Below are 19,169 nucleotides of genomic sequence, written 5' to 3' on the forward strand. Positions count from 1 at the left end.
AAAGAGCAATAAACAACTTTTGCATTATATATTTATGTGTTATTGTCATGATATTACCCATTATTTTCCAGGTGAGTTTGTACACCTATAAAGAATTTTTAAGGTATATTGCTATTAATTAGTAATGCTGCTTTCATCCATTTCCCTAAGAATAACTGTTTACACCTATTTTACCTGTATTAATTTGCAGTCACCTAAGAAAAGTCATACATTGTTTCAGAGAACAATTTGACAGTACTGCAAAAATACATTTTTCTTAATTATATACTTATAGGATTTTCCCTTTTCTTTTTAGTAACAGGGAAAAAGAGCTGTCATTTTCAAACTAAGATTTTAGTCTTTTAAATCTATTTCAAATTAATTTTTGTGAATATTGTAAAACAAGGTGTTAGTCATTCTTTTTCATGTGTATATCCAGTTTTCCCAACACCATTTATTGAAGAGACTATTTTTTTTCCTTGTTGTGTTTTCTTGGCAACTTTGTCAAAGATTAGTTGCCAAGTGAAGTAAGCTAGACAAAGACAAATACTTTATGGTATCATTTATATATTAAATCTAAAAAAAGAATAATTCAAACTCATAGCAACAGTGAGTAGAATGGTGATTGGCAGATGCTGGGGGTGGGGAGAAATGGGGAGATATTGGTCAAAATACATAAACTTTAAGTTGTAAGGTGAATACATTCTGAGGATCTAAAGTACAGTATACTACTAGGGCTAATTATACTTTATTGAATACTAGAAATTCTCTGAAAGAGTAAATCTTGAGTGTTTTCACCAAACAGAAAAAGTGACTGAGATGTTGGATGTATTAATTGACTTGATGTAATCATATTGCAAGGTGTTTCAAACTGTCACATTGAGCACTTTAAATATACACAGTTTTCTCAATTATACTTCAATAAAGCTGGAAAAAAGATCTTAGTCTTTTTCTATTCCTTCTACCCTATTTGGAATTCTTTTGTTAATTTCTGGGCTGTATAACTTTTTGATAAATCTGCTATAATCTTAACATGATACTAACAGAATTTTACCTCTTAATTTAACTTTGATTTCACTCCATTAGCTTGCAAAATAGTCTGATTTTTATTTTAAAATCCTTATTAATACTGTTTATTTATAGTTTTTTTCTTTTGAAAAAGTAATTGGTCATTTTTTGTTAGATTTTATAATTAATCTTTAGTTTGTTGCAGTCTAGCAAGAGAGATTCCCAGTTGTAGAATCTTCATGTTTTTAACATTTGAGGTTGTATTTGTGGCCTAATCTATGATCTATTTTAGTAAACATGCAATGGGCACTTGAAATTATAACATGCTCTTAGGTTTTAGGACCCAAAAGTGTGTGATTTGTCTCAAAGAGAAAGAGGGGGGGAATGTGTATTGCTGATGTTGTTCAGTTGCTAAGTTGTGTCCAACTCTTTGCAACCCCATGAACTGCAGCATGTCAGGCTCCCCTGTCCTCCACTATCTCCCAGAGTTTGCTTGAAATATGTCCATTGAGTCTGTGATGCTGTCTAACAATCTCATCGTCTTCCACCTCCTTATCCTCCTCCCAGCATCAGTGTCTTTTCCAATGAGTCAGCTCTTTGCATCAGGTAGCCAAAGTATTGGAGCCTCAGCTTTAGCACCAGTCGTTTGAATGAATATTCAGGGTTCATTTCCTTTAGGATTGACTAGTTTGATCTTGCAGTCCAAGAGACTCTCAAGAGTCTTTCCCAGCACCACAATTCGAAAGCATCAATTCCTCGACTCTCAACCTTCTTTATGGTCTAACTCTCACATCCATTCAGGTGTGAGTGCGTGAAAGTTGCTCAGTCATGTCTGACTCTTTCTGAACCCATGGACTATATAGTCCATGGAATTCTCTAGGCCAGAATACTGGAGTGGGTAGCTTTTCCCTTCTTCAGGGGATCTTCCCAACCCAGGCATAGAGCCCAGGTCTCTCTCCTGCATTGCAGGTGGACTCGTTACCAACTGAGCTATCAGGGAATCCATTCATAGCTACTGGAAAAACCATAGCTTTGACTGTGTGGACCTTTGTCAGCAAAGTGATGTCTCTGCTTTTTAATACATTGTCCAGGTTTGTTGTAATTTATCTCAAAGTACATTCTTCTTTCCTGCACACTGACTTTTAATCTTGCTTTGAGATATTGCTGTCCCATCAGTTATCCAAGCCAGAAAATAGCAAGCTACTTCTTGACCACTGCTCCACCCTGTATAAATGATCAAGTCTTACTGGTATTGATTTCTTAATATCTCTCAAAATTGTTCCCTCAGTTTCACAATTAGGCTTTCACTAGCTCTCACCCTAATTCTAAATCATAGCTAAAGGAATTTCACTCTCTTCAAAAACCTTAAGTACTTTCATTGCTAGTAGTGAGGATTACAAGTTTAAATGCCTAGAGAACCTAAATAACAGTGGGTATGTGAAGTCGGCCTGGTGGAGGCTGGCGGAATGAGGCAAGCATGCTTCATTCATGAGAACAAAGAGCAGCAGTTCCTTAGCACAGTTCACCACTCAAATACTGTTGGGGATTAGATGAAGAGGGTACACCAGAATACAGTGCTTTTGTCATAAAGAAAGTTTTGCTACTAGATGAATGGATGAAAAAAAAGATAAAGCAATAAACATAAAGGAAGCTGAAAGTGTGCATATTGACATTGATGTATGCCCTTCACTCTGACTTGAACTGTAGCCACAGCAGCTAGCTTGCTGACCCCACACTTCAAGTTGTTGTTGCTTAGTTGCTAAGACATGAATGACTCTTTTTTGACCCCAAGGACTGTAGCCCACCAGGCTACTCTGTCCATGGGATTTCCCAGGCAAGAATACTGGAGTGGGTTGCCATTTCCTTCTCCAGGGGGTCTTCCTGAGCCAGGGATTGAACTCGTGTCTCCTGCATTGGCAGGTGAATTCTTTACCCCTGAGCCATCTGGAAAGCTACACTTCAAGTAGCACTGCTGTCAATGACAGTTATCACTCCAGACTGTGTATCCAAGCCACCAGACCTTTCGTATTTTGAAGAATAATCTGGATTTTTATATTTCTCCCATTTAAATTGTGTTTTACACACTGGCAAGCTAAATTTAGTTATTTAAAGTGCTGTTCAAGTCTGAAAATTTGAGAAAGTTATCTAAAAAGTCCAGTTCAAATAACACTTTTTAAATGAACACTTTTTCTTTTTCTCCCTTGATCACTATCCTGATTTCTCAGTTTATAAGGAAGCTCCTCTTCTATTTAGACTGTGCTATCACTAGTGACATATGTGGGCATTTTCCCCTCTTTACTGTGAGCTCTCTTTGACCACAATCATTGGGTCTTTTGTATTTTCTCATATCAAACAAATAATCTTTGTTTTTTTTCTTTTTTGATTCTTCACTCTTGTTATATCTATACTATTGACTCCATATTGTAGAATGAAAGAAAGAATTTGTGGAGTGAAATGGAAATAATAAATATAAGTGCAGCCTTACAGGTGAGTTATTGACTAGTAAGTATTAGATTGACAAGTTAGTCTCTTTCTTTCTCTTATTCTTGCTGGCGCATACACACATGCAGACACACAGGGCCTATAAAATTAAATCAGACTCCTGTTTTTTTCCTCAGAGGTTTTAAGGAAGTGTGATGGTCATGGAGAGAAGGAACAGGGGCAGGATTTCTCAGTTTATTTCCCCTTGAGTCCCAGTCTGTGCGTGGGTTCCAGTGATGGGGAGGGAGCCAGTCCCAAAGATACCAGTGACATTGTCCACACAAGACAGGGACTTGCTGGATTTAGGAAGCACATTTTTGCTCTTCCAGTGATTCATAACTCAGGAATAATTTAAATTGTCTTTTTCACATAAAACATGTTTACAGGCCTCTGAAACCCTCCTGACATTGCTGTTGTTCAGTTGCTAAGTCGTGTCTGCATGCATGGACTGCAGCATGCCAGGCCTGACATTTACCAGGGCCAAATATTCATTCAAGGGAAGAAGGCATGTTCAGTTCCTAGATTCTGTGAATAATATCTCTGCTTCTAGTTTTCACAGTTTTCCAGAAATAATCTATCTTATATAAAATATTCTTATTATTCCATAGGTAAACACCTTCCAGTGTTTATTTCCTCTCATAAGAATAAAATACACTAAAAAATGTTACCTTTTTATCCTTTTAGTTATCCTTCAGTACTTAAGGAATTAAGAGGATTTCAGGAATCTTACTCTTAGGACATTAAGGACTTTTTAGAGTGAAGTGAGAAGGACAAATTCCATTTCTATGTCAAGTGAAATTAGTCATAATAAAGTGCAGTGACAGTTTTTCTTATGGTGCTTCAAATATGTGGCCTGATGTGTTCGTGATAGATAAAGAAGAAAGACTAAAAACTAAAATACAGTATGCTTAAATAATTGCTATATTTTCATGGCTAAGATTTGCAGTATTTTATCACATAATTTTGATTATTGGTTGGGGTACTTGATCAATATTCAAGGGCTATGTGTAGTAGCTATTACCTCAAGTTTCTGAGTAGTGTTATCAATTATAGGTTCAGGAGGGGGTGGCCCCTGGAGTTGAAGGAGTTACAGGGCCCATGGCATTAGTTTCTGGAACTGCAGTGGAATCTTCAGCAGACTCTGAGCCATATGCATAGTCAGAGGCTTCAATCTCATCTTCAGTGTAATAAAAATACTCTTCAGGAGTGGTGACATCCTCTTCAGGCAAAGTTGTACTGGTGGTGGTGACGGCACTGGGGAGAGCAGGAGTGAGAATGATAACAGGCAGAGTAGTGCCGAGGGTAGCAGTGTCCGTTCCTGGAGCAGCTGTTGTGGTTTTAAGAACCTCTGCAGTGGTTGCAGGGTTGGTCAGTGTCAGTTGCACTCTTGGTGCTCACTATAGGGATTGTGGGGCCAGTCACAGTTACAGCAGTTTCTTGAATAGTTGTGCCAGTTTTAGCAGTAGTGGTTTCAATGACAGAAATGGTTTCATCAATGGCAGCAGCAGTAGTATCAGTTACAGCCATAGTTGTGTCACCTTCAAGGGTGGTTGTCTCTTGTCCAGTGGTGGGGCAGCAGCAGGCAGGGTGGTGATTTGAGATGTGGAGGTTGTGATAGTAGGTGAGAGGGTAGTGGTAAGGGCTTTTGTAGCAGGTGTAATTTGAGCCTCGCTGGTAGTAATATCATCAACTCCTCTAGTGGCTGTCTTGGCGATGTTTGCAAAGGCAGTAGCCGGTGCTGTGTGTGATGCAGTAGCTGCTTCTATGGAAATCTCTGATAGCTGCTTTTTTCGTTGATGTGGACAAGGCTTTTGAGGTTTAGATGTCTGAGTCTGAAGTTTAGAGGAATGAGATTTTATTGGACAAGATGGTGGTGGATGAGGTTTTTGTACACGATGCTTACATATAAGTGGTAATGCTGGATACCCTGAAGACAGGTCAACAGAATGCAAAGGTCTTGTCTTCCTTCGTTTGTTTTTGGAAGGTAGATTCTGGCTTCCATCATAATTGCATCTTTGAGACTTTTTGTCAGTGGACTTAGTAATTCTTCTTGTAGTAGACCTGGAGCCTGTTAAGTTGTTCGGTGGAGTCCGCTTAGAAGCCACTCACCTCGTGTTACTCTCAGGAATTTTAGGGTTTGCACTTTTAGACTTAGGAACATGATGGCTCCTTATTGCACCTTGGGAAGCTGACGTCTGTCTAAGTACAGATTTAGCAGTGGGAGTCTTTTGTTTTGTTGTCTTTATAGTTGATTTCTGTGTAGCATTGGCAACTGAAGGCCTTTTCCCTGTATTGGGTGAAGGTGATGTCTGTTTGGGTGTAGACTTGGTAACTTTTGACTGTTTTGGTTTAGGTTTATCAATTTCCTTTCTTTTTATACCAGTCTCGGTGAAAGATGACTGTTTGGACTTAGACTTGTCTCCTAAGGTCACTTTGAGTGTAGACTTGTGGATTAAATTCTGTTTTTCTGAAGTTGATTTTGACTGAGGCTGTTTTAGTACAGTGTTGTTAGTTAGAAATTGCTTTTTGGTAGAGGTAGACTTCTTTAGTGTATCTTGGAAAGGTAACGAGTGCTTGGATGTAGACTGGGAAGTCAGAGATTTTAAAAATGCAGATGCCAGAGATGAGTTTGATAAAACAGATGGAGATGCTCTTGGTCGAATTCCAGTAAGTGAAATATGGTTTGATGGCTACTTTAATGTCTGGGCTTCAGCTTGTTTTAATGCAGCTTGTACATGAGGGGGTTTTGTTTTTCCTGTTTGGGCAGGTGAATTAAGCCTTGATAGCTTTTGTTTTGACTGGTCATAAGTTTTAAGACTCTCACTTGACTGCAAATAAAAAATATACAAGTAAAGAATTAAATACATGGCATCAGGTCACGTTGAGTGTATTTAAAAATATTCACTAGTAAAAGTTTTAAAATAGCCATTAATTTTTTTTTCAGATTTGATTTACATTTTTTGAAAAAATTACTTTATGGAGCAGTTTTAGATTGATGGTGAATTGAGAGGAACATACAGAGTTCTCATATACTTCCTGCCTAGATATGCACGGTCTCTCCACTATTGTCAGGAATGGAACTACATTGACATATATTACTCAAAGTCTATAGTTTACATTAGACTTCACCTTTATACATTCCATAGGTTTTGACAAACATATAATTACATTTGTTTACCATGCATTCACCATCTTATAGAATTCTAGGCTTCACTGCCCTAAAAATCCTGTTTTCTCCTTATTCATCCCTCTTAATCCCTGGCAAGCATTGATATTTTTTCTGGCTTTATAGTTTTGTTTTTTTTTGAATGTGATATAATTGGAATCAAACAATATATAGCCTTTTCAGATTAATTCCCTTCATCTAGTGTATAAATTTAAGATTCCATCATGTTTTTTTCATGATTTAGTAACTCTCTCTTTTTTTTTTATGTGCAGAAAAAGATTCCACTACATGAATATACCATAGTTTATTTATTCAGTCACCACAAAAGGACAATTTGATTGCTTCCAGATTTTGGCAATTATGAATAGAATGTCTGGGTACATAAAAATCCATAAAAACATCTGGGTGCACACTTGTGTGTGAACATAAATTTCTGATTGATATATATGTGTATGTGTAATATATATATATATATATATATCCTCATTGTAAGAATATATAGAAAGAAATATAATAAAGTTCATGGTACATTTTTTAAAGGCAATACAGTATGAATTATCCTGGTTGCAAGAACATTGATGTCTCACTCTGAGATGTTTTTGTGGCATATAATTGATATGAACATCTTTATCTTTTTCTAAATGAAAAGAAAATTACCTGTTGACCAGTATTGAAAACTTACCAAGAAGAATGTAGTAAGGTTCAAGATAATCATAGATAAGATAAGAGCATTCATGTTTTCTTTATGGACCCTAGCAAGAAATAATAATAAAGACAATCAATACCTAATTGTGTAGTGATAACAGATTATTCAAATCCATATTTATTTTGTTAAATTATGATTTTAAGACCTCTCAGAGAGCAATACTTCACTAAATAATTTACTGGCTACTCAGAAGCTTTCTGCATTATTTATATATAATAATATAAGCATAATTATGTAAGTGCAACTAACACACATATATGTATAAATAAATGCATGCATAAATTATGCACAATAGATATAATATATATTATATTATATACCAGGGCTTTATATTATATACCAGGGCTTCCTTGGTGGCTCAGATGATAAAGAGTCTGCCTGCAAAGCAGAAGACCTGGGTTCAATTCCTGGGTCAGGAAGATCCCCTGGAGAAGGGAATGGCAATCCACTCCAATATTCTTGCCTGGAGAATTCCATGGACAGAGGAGCCTGGCCGGCTACAGTCCATGGGGTCTCAAAGAGTCGGACATGACTACAGCCCACCGGGCCCTCCATCCATGGGATTTTCCAGGCAAGAGTACTGGAGTGGGGTGCCATTGCCTTCTCCGACATACAGACACATGAGCATAATTTAGAATCACTGGGGTTAACAGCTTAATAGTTTAACTATAAGAAGAAACTCATTATTAAAGCAAAAACTATTTTTAAAAAAGTTTTTGGTTAAAAAAATTTAATTCACACTTTTAGAATGTTAAAGCCAATGCTTCCATAAAAGCCTGGGAGGGTCAAGACAAGTGGTGAAGTCTGCATCCCTTTGTCACCAGAAAGTATTCTAGGTGGACTGAAGCATTCCTAATATAGCATTTTTTTTTTTTACTCAACAAAGACAAGTTCGCCTTGTGATTTTTTTTTTTCACTTAAGTTGCATTTTATTAAAAGCTGCTATTCAGCCATAGAACTTGAGTAATTCACAGAACTAAGCTTTGATTAAACTGCAGACAGTGGAAGTGAGTGGAATTCATCCACTTTCAGTGGGTATAATTAGTGACCATCAGCAGTTAGTTTAATTGTTTTAGAAATTCTCAATCTCAATCTAAGAGAATCTCAATCTAAGTCAGCAGATAATTTCAATTATTAGTTTATCTATTACATTTATGTCCAAACTATGGAAAACTTGGAGCCAGAAAAGGAAAATCTATGTCCCAATCTTATCTGCACACATACTTTAGAAGGAGTTTCTCCTCTGGTTTCTGGTCAGGTTTTATCTTCTCTTAACCTCACTGATTCTTCTCTGGTAGTCATATCCAAAGGAAAACCAGTGAGAACCTTTTGAATAAATAAACCTTTCGTCCCTGAATGTCCCTCCTACTTATTTTCTTTTGAGGATAGACTGAGAAAGCTTTAATAAGATTCCCTTTAGCAAGGGTTAATACTGATTAAAAGAAGTCAAGCCTATTGACAAAATCAGTTATTTGTGTGTATTCTTCCATGGAAATATTACATTTTAGTTACATCTTTTCTTAGGAAAAAGAACGTAATTTTATTCCTTATAAAACTTTTATCATTTGTACTATGACTTGAAATGATTAGATAAAAATTTGTTGTTTCTGTGACATGAAGAACATCAAAGTTTTATTCTTTAGGGTTCTTGTCTTAACCATCCCAATAATGGTTATAGGTATTTTGTAATTAATTAATCAAAAGAATAACTTTTAAATATAGAAACTATATTGATGCCAAATATTAATTTTACAGGGGTGTTTAGGACTTTATTTTAATTTATTAATTAATCTATTAATTAACTTATTTTTGTCTGCACAAGGTTATTTTTAGGGCTTTAATCTTGCCTTTAAGAGTTTCTGGATTTCTCAATATATTCTAATAAAATACACTCATAAAAAGAGTGCACTTGACCTGTTTTTGTTCATCAGTCTAAACTATTAGGTTTATGGCCTTTATTCCAGTAATATTAGCATCTGGCCACCACTGCAGTTTATCACATTAAGAAGATTAGGAAAAGGATATGCCATCATTTCCTTTTTCTAAATAGTGTACTAGGGTTAAGATAATACAAAATATTGATACAACAATTTGGTTAGTATTCTGATGATATTCAGCTTTCTTTTCTTGAAAATTGAGATTAAATTATAAAAACATTCTCTCTTTACCCTTTTATATTGCTGTGATTGGTATTATGATTTTCAATAATTTTCTTTTGAGTTTAAAATTGGCATTTGGTAGTTTGGTTTATGATCAATAATAAACTGCTAAGGTTAACATTTTCCCTCCTGGATTTTAGTAAAGAAAATTCTAGATTATTTAGTTCTATTAAATGGGTATTTTAATTTCAGTTATTAACAACTGTTTTATTTCTTTACTTACTCATTTGTTTAGCAAATGTCTTGTTGTTCAGTCGCTTAGTCGTGTCCAACCCTTTGCAACCCCATGAACTGCAGCACACCAGGCTTCCCTGTCCTTCACTATATCCTGAAGTTTGCTCAAACTCATGTCCATTGAGTCTATGATGCCATCCAACTGTTTCATTCTCTGTCACCCCCTTCTCCTCCTGCCCTCAACCTTTCCCAGCATCAGGGTCTTTTCCAATGAGTCACTCTTTGCATTAGGTGGCCAAAGTATTGGAGCTTCACCTTTAGCATCAGACCTTCCAATGAGTATTCAAGGTTGATTTCCTCTAGGTATTCACTGGTTTAATCTTTCTGTCCAAGGGACTCTCAAGAGTTTTCTATAGCACCACAATTTGAAAGCATCAATTCTTTAGCACTCAGCCTTCTTTGTGGTCCAACTCACTATTTGTGATTGACTACTGGAAAAATTTTGACTATATGGAGCTTGGTCAGCTAAGTGATGTCTCTGCTTTTTAATATGCTGTCTAGGTTTGTCAAAGTTTTTAAAGAAATTTATCTATTTTTAAATGAAGGATAATTGCTACACAATTGTGTTGTTTTCTGCCAAACATCACATGGATCAGTCATAGGTGTACAAGGACAAGTGTCTTTTAATTTCACGGCTGCAGTCACCATCTGCAGTGATTTTGGAGCCCAAGAAAATAAAATGTATCACTGCTTCCACTTTTTCTCCATCTATTTGCCATGAAGTGATGGGCCCCAGATGCCATGATCTTAGCTTTTTAATTTTGAGTTTTAAGCCAGTTTTTCCACTCTCCTCTTTCACCTTCTTCAAGAGTTCTTTAATTGCTCTTCATTTTTTGCTGTTAATGTGCACATCTGAGGTTGCTAATATTTCTCCAGGCAATCCTAATTCCAGCTTGTGAGCCTTCCAGCTCAGCATTTTTCATGATGTACTCTGCATATAAGTTAAATAAGTGGGGCAATAATATACAGCCTTGACGTACTCCTTTCCCAATTTTGAACCAGTTCATTGTTCCACGTCCGACTCTTAACTTGCTTCTAGTCCTGTGTACATGTTTCTCAGGAGTCTGGTAAGGTGGTCTGATATTCCCATCTCTTTTAGAATTTTCCAGAATTTGTTGTGATCCACACAGTTAAAGGCTTTAGTGTACTCAGTGACTTTATTTAGCTTCTATTATACAGTGTGGCTCAGTGGTAAAGAGTCTGCCGTAATGCAGGAGCCACAGGAGCCGCAGATTCGATCCCTGGGTCAGGAAGATCTCCTGGAGGAGGGCATGGCAACCCACTTCAGTATTCTTGCCTGGAGAATCCCATGGACAGAGGAGCCTGGGGAGTTACAGTCCATAGGGTCACAAAGAGTAAGACATTACTGAAGTGACTAAGCACAGCACAGCACGTACAATGTATTGGGGTTTCCCTGGTGGCTCAGATAGTATAGAATCTGCCTGCAATGCAGGAGACATGGATTCCATCCCTAGGTTGAGAAGATTCCCTGGAGAAGGTAATGGATACCTGCTCCAGTATTTTTGCCTGGAGAATTCCATGGACAGGAGGTCTGGTGGATTATAGTCCATGGGGTTGAAGAGTCAGACATGACTGAGTGACTGACACTTTTACTTCAAACAGTGTATTGGGTCTTACTTTAGAGAGACAGTGATGAGAGAACATAGTTACTGTGCTCATAGGGCTTACCTCCCAGCAGAAGAGCTGGACAGGCAGGTGAACCAGGGGAACTGGTATTGGGGAAGGGGAAAGGAACTGGTATGGAAAGGGTGCTGTGGTAGCACATGTGTGAAGCGTTTGGTATTAGAAGTTGGGGAAAGTTTTTCTTAAGGATGTGATATCTAAACCAAGGAGACCAATTTTGATAATGTGATATGAATTACCCAAAGGATTTCAGCAGCTTCAAGCAAGTGCTGGTGTTGGTGATAATGCAGCTAAAGCCATGAGGGTTTGTTTCTGAGTCATTGGGCTGAATGGTATGAGGCTCTAATAGGCCTAGAGGAAGTAGGAAGGTAGTAATAGTAAGATCATGAAATTTAACTTTACCTTGTGAATGTTCTTTATGGATAGGGGTTAAAATTTATTGAATGCCCAGTTAATGGAGGATATTATCATGAATGTCTCAGACTCAAGGTTGTGTGTCCTAGAGTCAGATAACAAAGTCTGATAGATTGAATTGCTAGAGTTCAAAACAAAACTCTACCATTTAGTGGATTTTTGTTCTTGGGCAAATTATTAATACTTAATCTCTCTGGGCCTCAGTTTCTTCATTTATATGTGAACATAATCATAGAGCCTCTTTAAGAGAGTTCTATGTCAAATAAAGTAAAACATGTAAAATCTTTTATAGAGAGCCTGACACATATATCAGTAAATCAAAAAATGCACTTTCCACCTTATTTATTACCCAGAGCCACACAGTTAAGCAAGCGATTTTGAGCAAAACTTTAATTCAGTTCTATCCAAATCTAAAGCCTATAAATTTTCATTGTACGTTTAACTAAAGTGTGGCTCAGATGATAAAGAATCCACCTGTAATGCAGGAGACACAGGAGACTCAGGTTTGATCACTGGATTGATAGGATCCCCTTGAGGAGGCTGTGGCAACCCACTCCAGTGTTTTGCCTGGAGAATCCCATGGACAGAGGAGTTTGGAAGGCTACAGTCCATAGGGTTGCAAAGAGTCCCGACAGGACTGAGCTACTAGCACTTCACTTTTCAACACTTTCATACAAAATGAGGATCAATAAGAAGCTATTTCAAGAGGTTACTAGTGAAGATTAAGAGGTTTATATGTGTGAGAACTTTTTATACATTTAAAAAAGTGGTAAATAAATTATTATTATATAACTTATAACTGTTTTGGAAGACCTGAGAACTTGAATAATAAGACGTTTTTCTATTTCTCACCAGACCATGAGGTCCTAGAGGTGGGGAGGAAGCATGATATATTCACATAGTGGGCATTTGGCAAATAATTGATAAATGAATGACTATGTGTGACCCTCCAGATCTCATTTATTTTCCATGCTAAAGACATAATTTCTCATATAAACTACCTTTGCAGAAATGGACTTTACCTCTGAAAGTAATTTATCCAAACCCAAAATAACCAACTCACCAATGTATTTTCTTAAAATGGAAATTGTAGTTGAAGGATTTACTATGTCACAGGGAAGCCCCTATTAGTGTTAATTAAAAAAAAAAAAATCAGAATTTGAAAGTAGAGAGTTATTTTATTTGGTGAGAATGTTAAAGACTCTGAGCCTGGGAATTTGCTCTCGGGAATGATCTAGACTAAAATTGGCATTACTTTTGGGCACTTAATGCTAACTCTAGTGTTCTCATTCTCTCTCTTGGCTGCTCAAGAATCACTTTGTGGCCTTCTAGAGTTGAACACTATGGCTTAGTTCTCTGACCCCAATGATTTAGCCATAAATTTAGATTTTCCCCATATCATCCTGCAGAAGATGGTCTTAATGAGTGGACCACTTTGAGAATCAGAAGAAATTATGAGCTCTGCCTTCAATTAAATGTGTATTTCCAAATTCACACTAAATTTACCTTGGAATTTCAAAGTTTCAAATAACCCCTGAGGTGTATTCACAGACTCTTTCAACATCCATTTATGATAAAAACTGTCCAGAAAGCAGGAATAGAAGGAACATACCTCAACATAATAAAAGCTATATATGACAAAACCACAGCAAACATTATCCTTAGTGGTGAAAAATTGAAAGCATTTCCCCTAAATTCAGGAACAAGACAAGGGTGCCCACTTTCACCATTACTATTCAACATAGTTTTGGAAGTTTTGGCCACAGCAATCAGAGCAGAAAAAGAAATAAAAGGAATCCAGATTGGAAAAGAAGTAAAACTCTCACTGTTTGCAGATGACACGATCCTCTACATAGAAAACCCTAAAGACTCCACCAGAAAATTACTAGAACTAATCAATGAATATAGTGAAGTTGCAGGGTATAAAATCAACACACAGAAATCCCTTGCATTCCTATACACTAGTAACGAGAAAATAGAGAAATTAAGGAAACAATTCCATTCACCATTGCAACGAAAAGAATAAAATACTTAGGAATATATCTACCTAAAGAAACTAAAGACATATATATATAGAAAACTATAAAACACTGGTGAAAGAAATCAAAGAGGACACTAATAGATGGAGAAATATACCATGTTCATGGATTGGAAGAATCAATATAGTGAAAATGAGTATACTGCCCAAAGCAATCAATAGATTCAATGCAATCCCTATCAAGCTACCAATGGTATTTTTCACAGAGCTAGAACAAATAATTTCACAATTTGTATGGAAATACAAAAAAACCTTGAATAGTCAAAGCTATCTTGAGAAAGAAGAATGGAACTGGAGAAATCAACCTGCCTGACTTCAGGCTCTACTACAAAGCCACAGTCATCAAGACAGTATGGTACTGGCACAAAGACAGAAATATAGATCAATGGAACAAAATAGAAAATGCAGAGATAAATTCACGCACATATGGACACCTTATATTTGACAAAGGAGGCAAGAATATACAATGGAGAAAAGACAATCTCTTTAACAAGTGGTGCTGGGAAAACTGGTCAACCACTTGTAAAAGAATGAAACTAGAACACTTTCTAACACAAAAATAAACTCAAAATGGATTAAAGATCTAAATGTAAGACCAGAAACTATAAAACTCCTAGAGGACAACATAGGCAAAACACTCTCCAATATAAATCTCTATGACCCACCTCCCAGAATATTGGAAATAAAAGCAAAAATAAACAAATGGGACCTAATTAAACTTAAAAGCTTCTGCACAACAAAGTAAACTATAAGCAAGGTGAAAAGACAGCCTTCAGAATGGGAGAAAATAATAGCAAATGAAGCAACTGACAAACAACTAATCTCAAAAATATACAAGCAACTCCTACAGCTCAACTCCAGAAAAATAAACGCCCCAATCAAAAAATGGGCCAAAGATCTAAATAGACATTTCTCCAAAGAAGACATACAGATGGCTAACAAACACATGAAAAGATGCTCAACATCATGCATTATCAGAGAAATGCAAATCAAAACCATAATGAGGTACCATTTCACGCCAGTCAGAATGGCTGCGATCCAAAAGTCCAGAAGCAATAAATGCTGGATAGGGTGTGGAGAAAAGGGAACCCTCTTACACTGTTGGTGGGAATGCAAACTAGTACAGCCACTATGGAGAACAGTGTGGAGATTCCTTAAAAAACTGGAAATAGAACTGCCTTATGATCCAGCAATCCCACCGCTGGGCATACACACCCAGGAAACCAGAATCAAAAGAGACATGTGTACCCCAATGTTCATCGCAGCACTGTTTATAATAGCCAGGACATGGAAGCAACCTAGATGTCCATCAGCAGATGAATGGATAAGAAAGCAGTGGTACATATACACAATGGAGTATTATTCAGCCATTAAAAAGAATACATTTGAATGAGTTCTAATGAGGTGGATGAAACTGGAGCCTACTATACAGAGTGAAGTAAGCCAGAAAGAAAAACACCAATACAGTATACTAACGCATATATATGGAATTTAGAAAGATGGTAATGATAAGCCTATATGCGAGACAGCAAAAGAGACACGATGTATAGAACAGTCTTTTGGACTCTGTGGGAGAGGGAGAGGATGGGATGATTTGGGAGAATGGCATTGAAACATGTATAATATCATATAAGAAATGAATGCAGGATACAGGATGCTTGGGGTGGTGCACTGGGATGACCCAGAGGGATGGTACGGGGAGGGAGGTGGGAGGGGGGTTCAGGATGGGGAACACGTGTATGCCCGTGGCAGATTCATGTTGATGTGTGGTAGAACCAATACAATATTGTAAAGTAATTAGCCTCCAATTAAAATAAATAAATTAAAAAAGAAAAGAGATCCATTGCATTTGATTGGCTTTATTATGCAGGAATCAAAAAATTAAATCTGGCATAAAAGTAAAATGTAAGAGGAGACGAGAAAGGAGCCGGATCTGTGAAAATCATATTCTCTGTTCACCGAAGGCAGACAACTGGCCAAAGGAAAGTTTGAAGTAGTCATTTGGTTTCAGCTAGACCTATAAAAATGACAGTTTAGAGATTTAGTTCACAATGTGCTAACAGTTCTCATGATATGTATTTTATTTAGCTTCTGTGATTTGCTTCATGTCTGTATCCAAGTAGTTTATCTAACTAAATATATAAATTTAAATATTTAAATTCACCACATAGTGAACTGATACAATTGTCTTCATCTAATATTCACAGAAAGACACAGTCCTATACATTCTTTTTTTATAAGTGATCTTATACTGTGTGGTTTTAACTTAGGAATCTAGGTTCTTGAGTTTTGAACAAATGTTGACTATTGAGATAATGATTATTTTATTAAAAACAATCATGTAAATATAATGTATTTCATATCAATAAAATAGATAGTTGCATACTCAATTACTTGTTTTCATTTTGTGTCCATTAATTTTTTCATTTTCTTTTTGAAATTTTAATGAGTCAAAGATTTATCAGCTTATTATCTTCTCTTTCTTACCAGATGTCCTATTAAACACAATCTCAGTAATAAAATTTATACATATGCTGATCTTGGAAAATTAGAGTATGTTTTCTGTTTTTATTTTTATTTTTTTTAACAAATAGCCCATATGGAAATAGCAGACGTACTAATTAAGCCTTACTATCTGAAATCAAGCAAGTTTGATTTGGTTTCCAGTTTTGAACTTTCAGCTGTAGCAATTTGCATCCATAGCTTTCATTTGTGGATTTAAGATGGTAATATAATCCATTCCATACGGCTGCTACAGGATTAAACTGAGATTGTTATGTAGTTTTGATAATTTAGTAAGGACTTGATATTTTAGTTGAAAGTAAATTTTAATATTTACTAATTATACTTCTTTTCTAGAGCATTATATTTCACAGGTTGATTGCTTTTTACATCTCATTCACAATATGCTTTCTCACTTGAATCTCATAGCAACCAAAATTATGAGAAAATGAGAGTGATGACTCTTTAGAGAGAGTAATGAATTGCTTAAAGTCACACAACAGAAGAACCAGGCTTCTCTGATCTATTGCTATTACCATTATATCATGCTGAGTTCATTTTAGACCAAAAATCATGTAGACAGTGTGATGAAAGTATTTGTTGCCTAGAATCTCAAAATGTTGTCACTTTCTTCCTAAATTATTTCACAATCTTTAGTTATTTTCTATCTTATTGATCTTTCTGTTTAACCTCTTCATGTATTTTAAATTATTTTGGACTCTGCCATTATCCATTGATTCAAATAATAAATAGACATATTTTACATTATATTTAAAGTTCTGAAAGTTTCCTCTTAATAAGTAGGTGCTTTTCAAGTTAAAAATTAGAATTTTTCTGTGGGATTACCTTACAATAGGAGAAATTTGGGTGCCTAACCTTATACAGCCTTTCGGAAGTGATGCCTGAGATAAAATGCTATGAGTGAAACATTGTTTCCTTTCATTCTATTCTTACCAAAAGTAGAGTGCAACAACACTGGTATACAATTAAAATATATTTAAACTCATATCCTATATGATTTTTTTCTAAGAAAACATATTTTTGAGATAAGAAAAATCATGAGTTGACATTGTACTTTACTGTTTTTGTCTGTGAACAGGAGTAAAATAAAACTAATAGATTCAAGGAGTATACCAATTGTTGAAAAAGGTTTAATAATAAAATCTGCAATTTTTACTCATTTTGTAAAATATTTTAAAACTTTCTTGTTGGGAAAGAATCTAGTATATACATGATAAAGAACCAGCAAATGTAAGTTATAATTAGCCCATTTCGCCTTCTCTGTAACAGATTTAATTTATCCATCTACGCTAGTTTAGATGTTACGATTTTATTAATAAGTCCATGAATCTTGGCTGTTATTCATTTTGCTTATTTACCTGCGTTGTCTTCTTTGATGTCTCCTTAGAGTTTTTAGACCACAGTTGAAGTAACTTGGACTGTGTTGATCTCAGGTGGGCTCTCAATAACTTCTGGAGAAGCTTCTAGAGTAGCTACAGTGCTCTCTACTGCTTCGGTGGTAGGTGTACTTGTAGGCTCACCACTAGCAATGGTATTGATGGTAGGGATTTCTGTTTTATCCTGATTTTTCTTTGGTGGAATGGCCATAAATGATAAATGTGGGTGTGGGTGACGTGCCATGGTAGTTGGCTGGGCTTGGCAGGACTTGGCAGGCACAGTATTTGACAAAACTTGCCATTGAAGAATTTGGGCAGGTGACCTAACTGCAGCTGGCTTTGCATAATATGGGTATGGCAGAAATTGATTATTAATTAGTGCAACTGGTTTCTGTTGGTAGGCATTGAGTCCATAACTAGGATACCTACTCAGCACATACTGAATTGGGATATATTTGGCTATTTTGTCACTGAAGAATCTTTCATCTTTCTCACAGCGCTGTAAAAAAATAAATTATGCAGAATGGTATTATTTCTTGCCTGGAGAATCCCAGGGACTGGGGAGCCTAGTGGGCTGCCATCTATGGGGTCGCAAGAGTCAGCCAGGACTGAAGCAACTTAGCAGCAGCAGAAGCAGAGTGAAGAGATATCTTAAATCAGAATTTTTTGAAACAAATTGTTACAGTATTTGATGTTAAGAAAGTACAACATTGGGAATAGTGAACCCAGAAACCATATTATTTTATAAAATATGGATTTGTACATCTTCCTTCCACTTCTTGATTTTCAGCAAATATTAAAAATAACATTAGTTTCAAAAAAAATTAGATGAGATAGCTCATAATGTAAACCACTTTGCCCAGAGCTTGGCATATATAAAAAGTGCTCAGTAAATGTTGCACTTTATAAGCACCACAGCTAGACCAGTTTCATAGAGAGCTTTGACATACAATACACAAGCATACTACACACAAAGAAAAAAACTGTATATCTCTTTCCATATATATGAGTGTGTATATGTGTGTGTGTGTATATATATATATATGTTTATTCTCACCACATGTTTGTAACTATTTTTTATTTTATTTATCTAGGGATTAGGTTAAGGGTGCATTTTATCTAAACTAATTCAAGCAAAATAGTAAAAATAATGTGATGTGGATTCCTGGGTTTATATGTTGGGGTTTTTTTTCTGCTTAGTTTTATCCGTTAAAAATCAGTTAGGAAATTTTCCATCTTTATTTGCCACAGTTCTATCAATTAGGTGCAGTCATAAAATACATTAATTAGGTGCAGTTAACTATATACAATTATATTATATACTGATATATTAATATTGTATATTATATAATCATCTAATATTATAAATTATATTATACATTATATTATATATTATATGTAATGATGTGATGTGATATGGATTCTTGGGTTTATATATATT

The 19,169-nt window shown here is 35.8% G+C and overlaps 1 protein-coding gene across 2 annotated transcripts in view; it reads right to left on the reverse strand.

The window, feature by feature from the left end:
• Nucleotides 1–15,668: 15,668 nt before the first annotated feature.
• Nucleotides 15,669–19,169, reverse strand: part of CSN3 (casein kappa) — a 13,572-nt gene continuing 10,071 nt past the window's right edge. For both annotated transcript variants that reach the window (XM_010839113.1, XM_010839114.1), the window contains 2 exons: nt 17,711–18,227; nt 15,669–15,846 (listed from right to left, as the gene is read on the reverse strand). In XM_010839113.1, the coding sequence (XP_010837415.1) occupies nt 17,745–18,227 (483 nt within the window). In that variant the 3' untranslated portion in view covers nt 15,669–15,846; nt 17,711–17,744. The remainder of the gene's footprint in view (nt 15,847–17,710; nt 18,228–19,169) is intronic.

Source organism: Bison bison, unplaced genomic scaffold (assembly GCF_000754665.1).
Source record: "Bison bison bison isolate TAMUID 2011002044 unplaced genomic scaffold, Bison_UMD1.0 scf7180017864110, whole genome shotgun sequence".
NCBI lineage: Eukaryota > Metazoa > Chordata > Mammalia > Artiodactyla > Bovidae > Bison > Bison bison.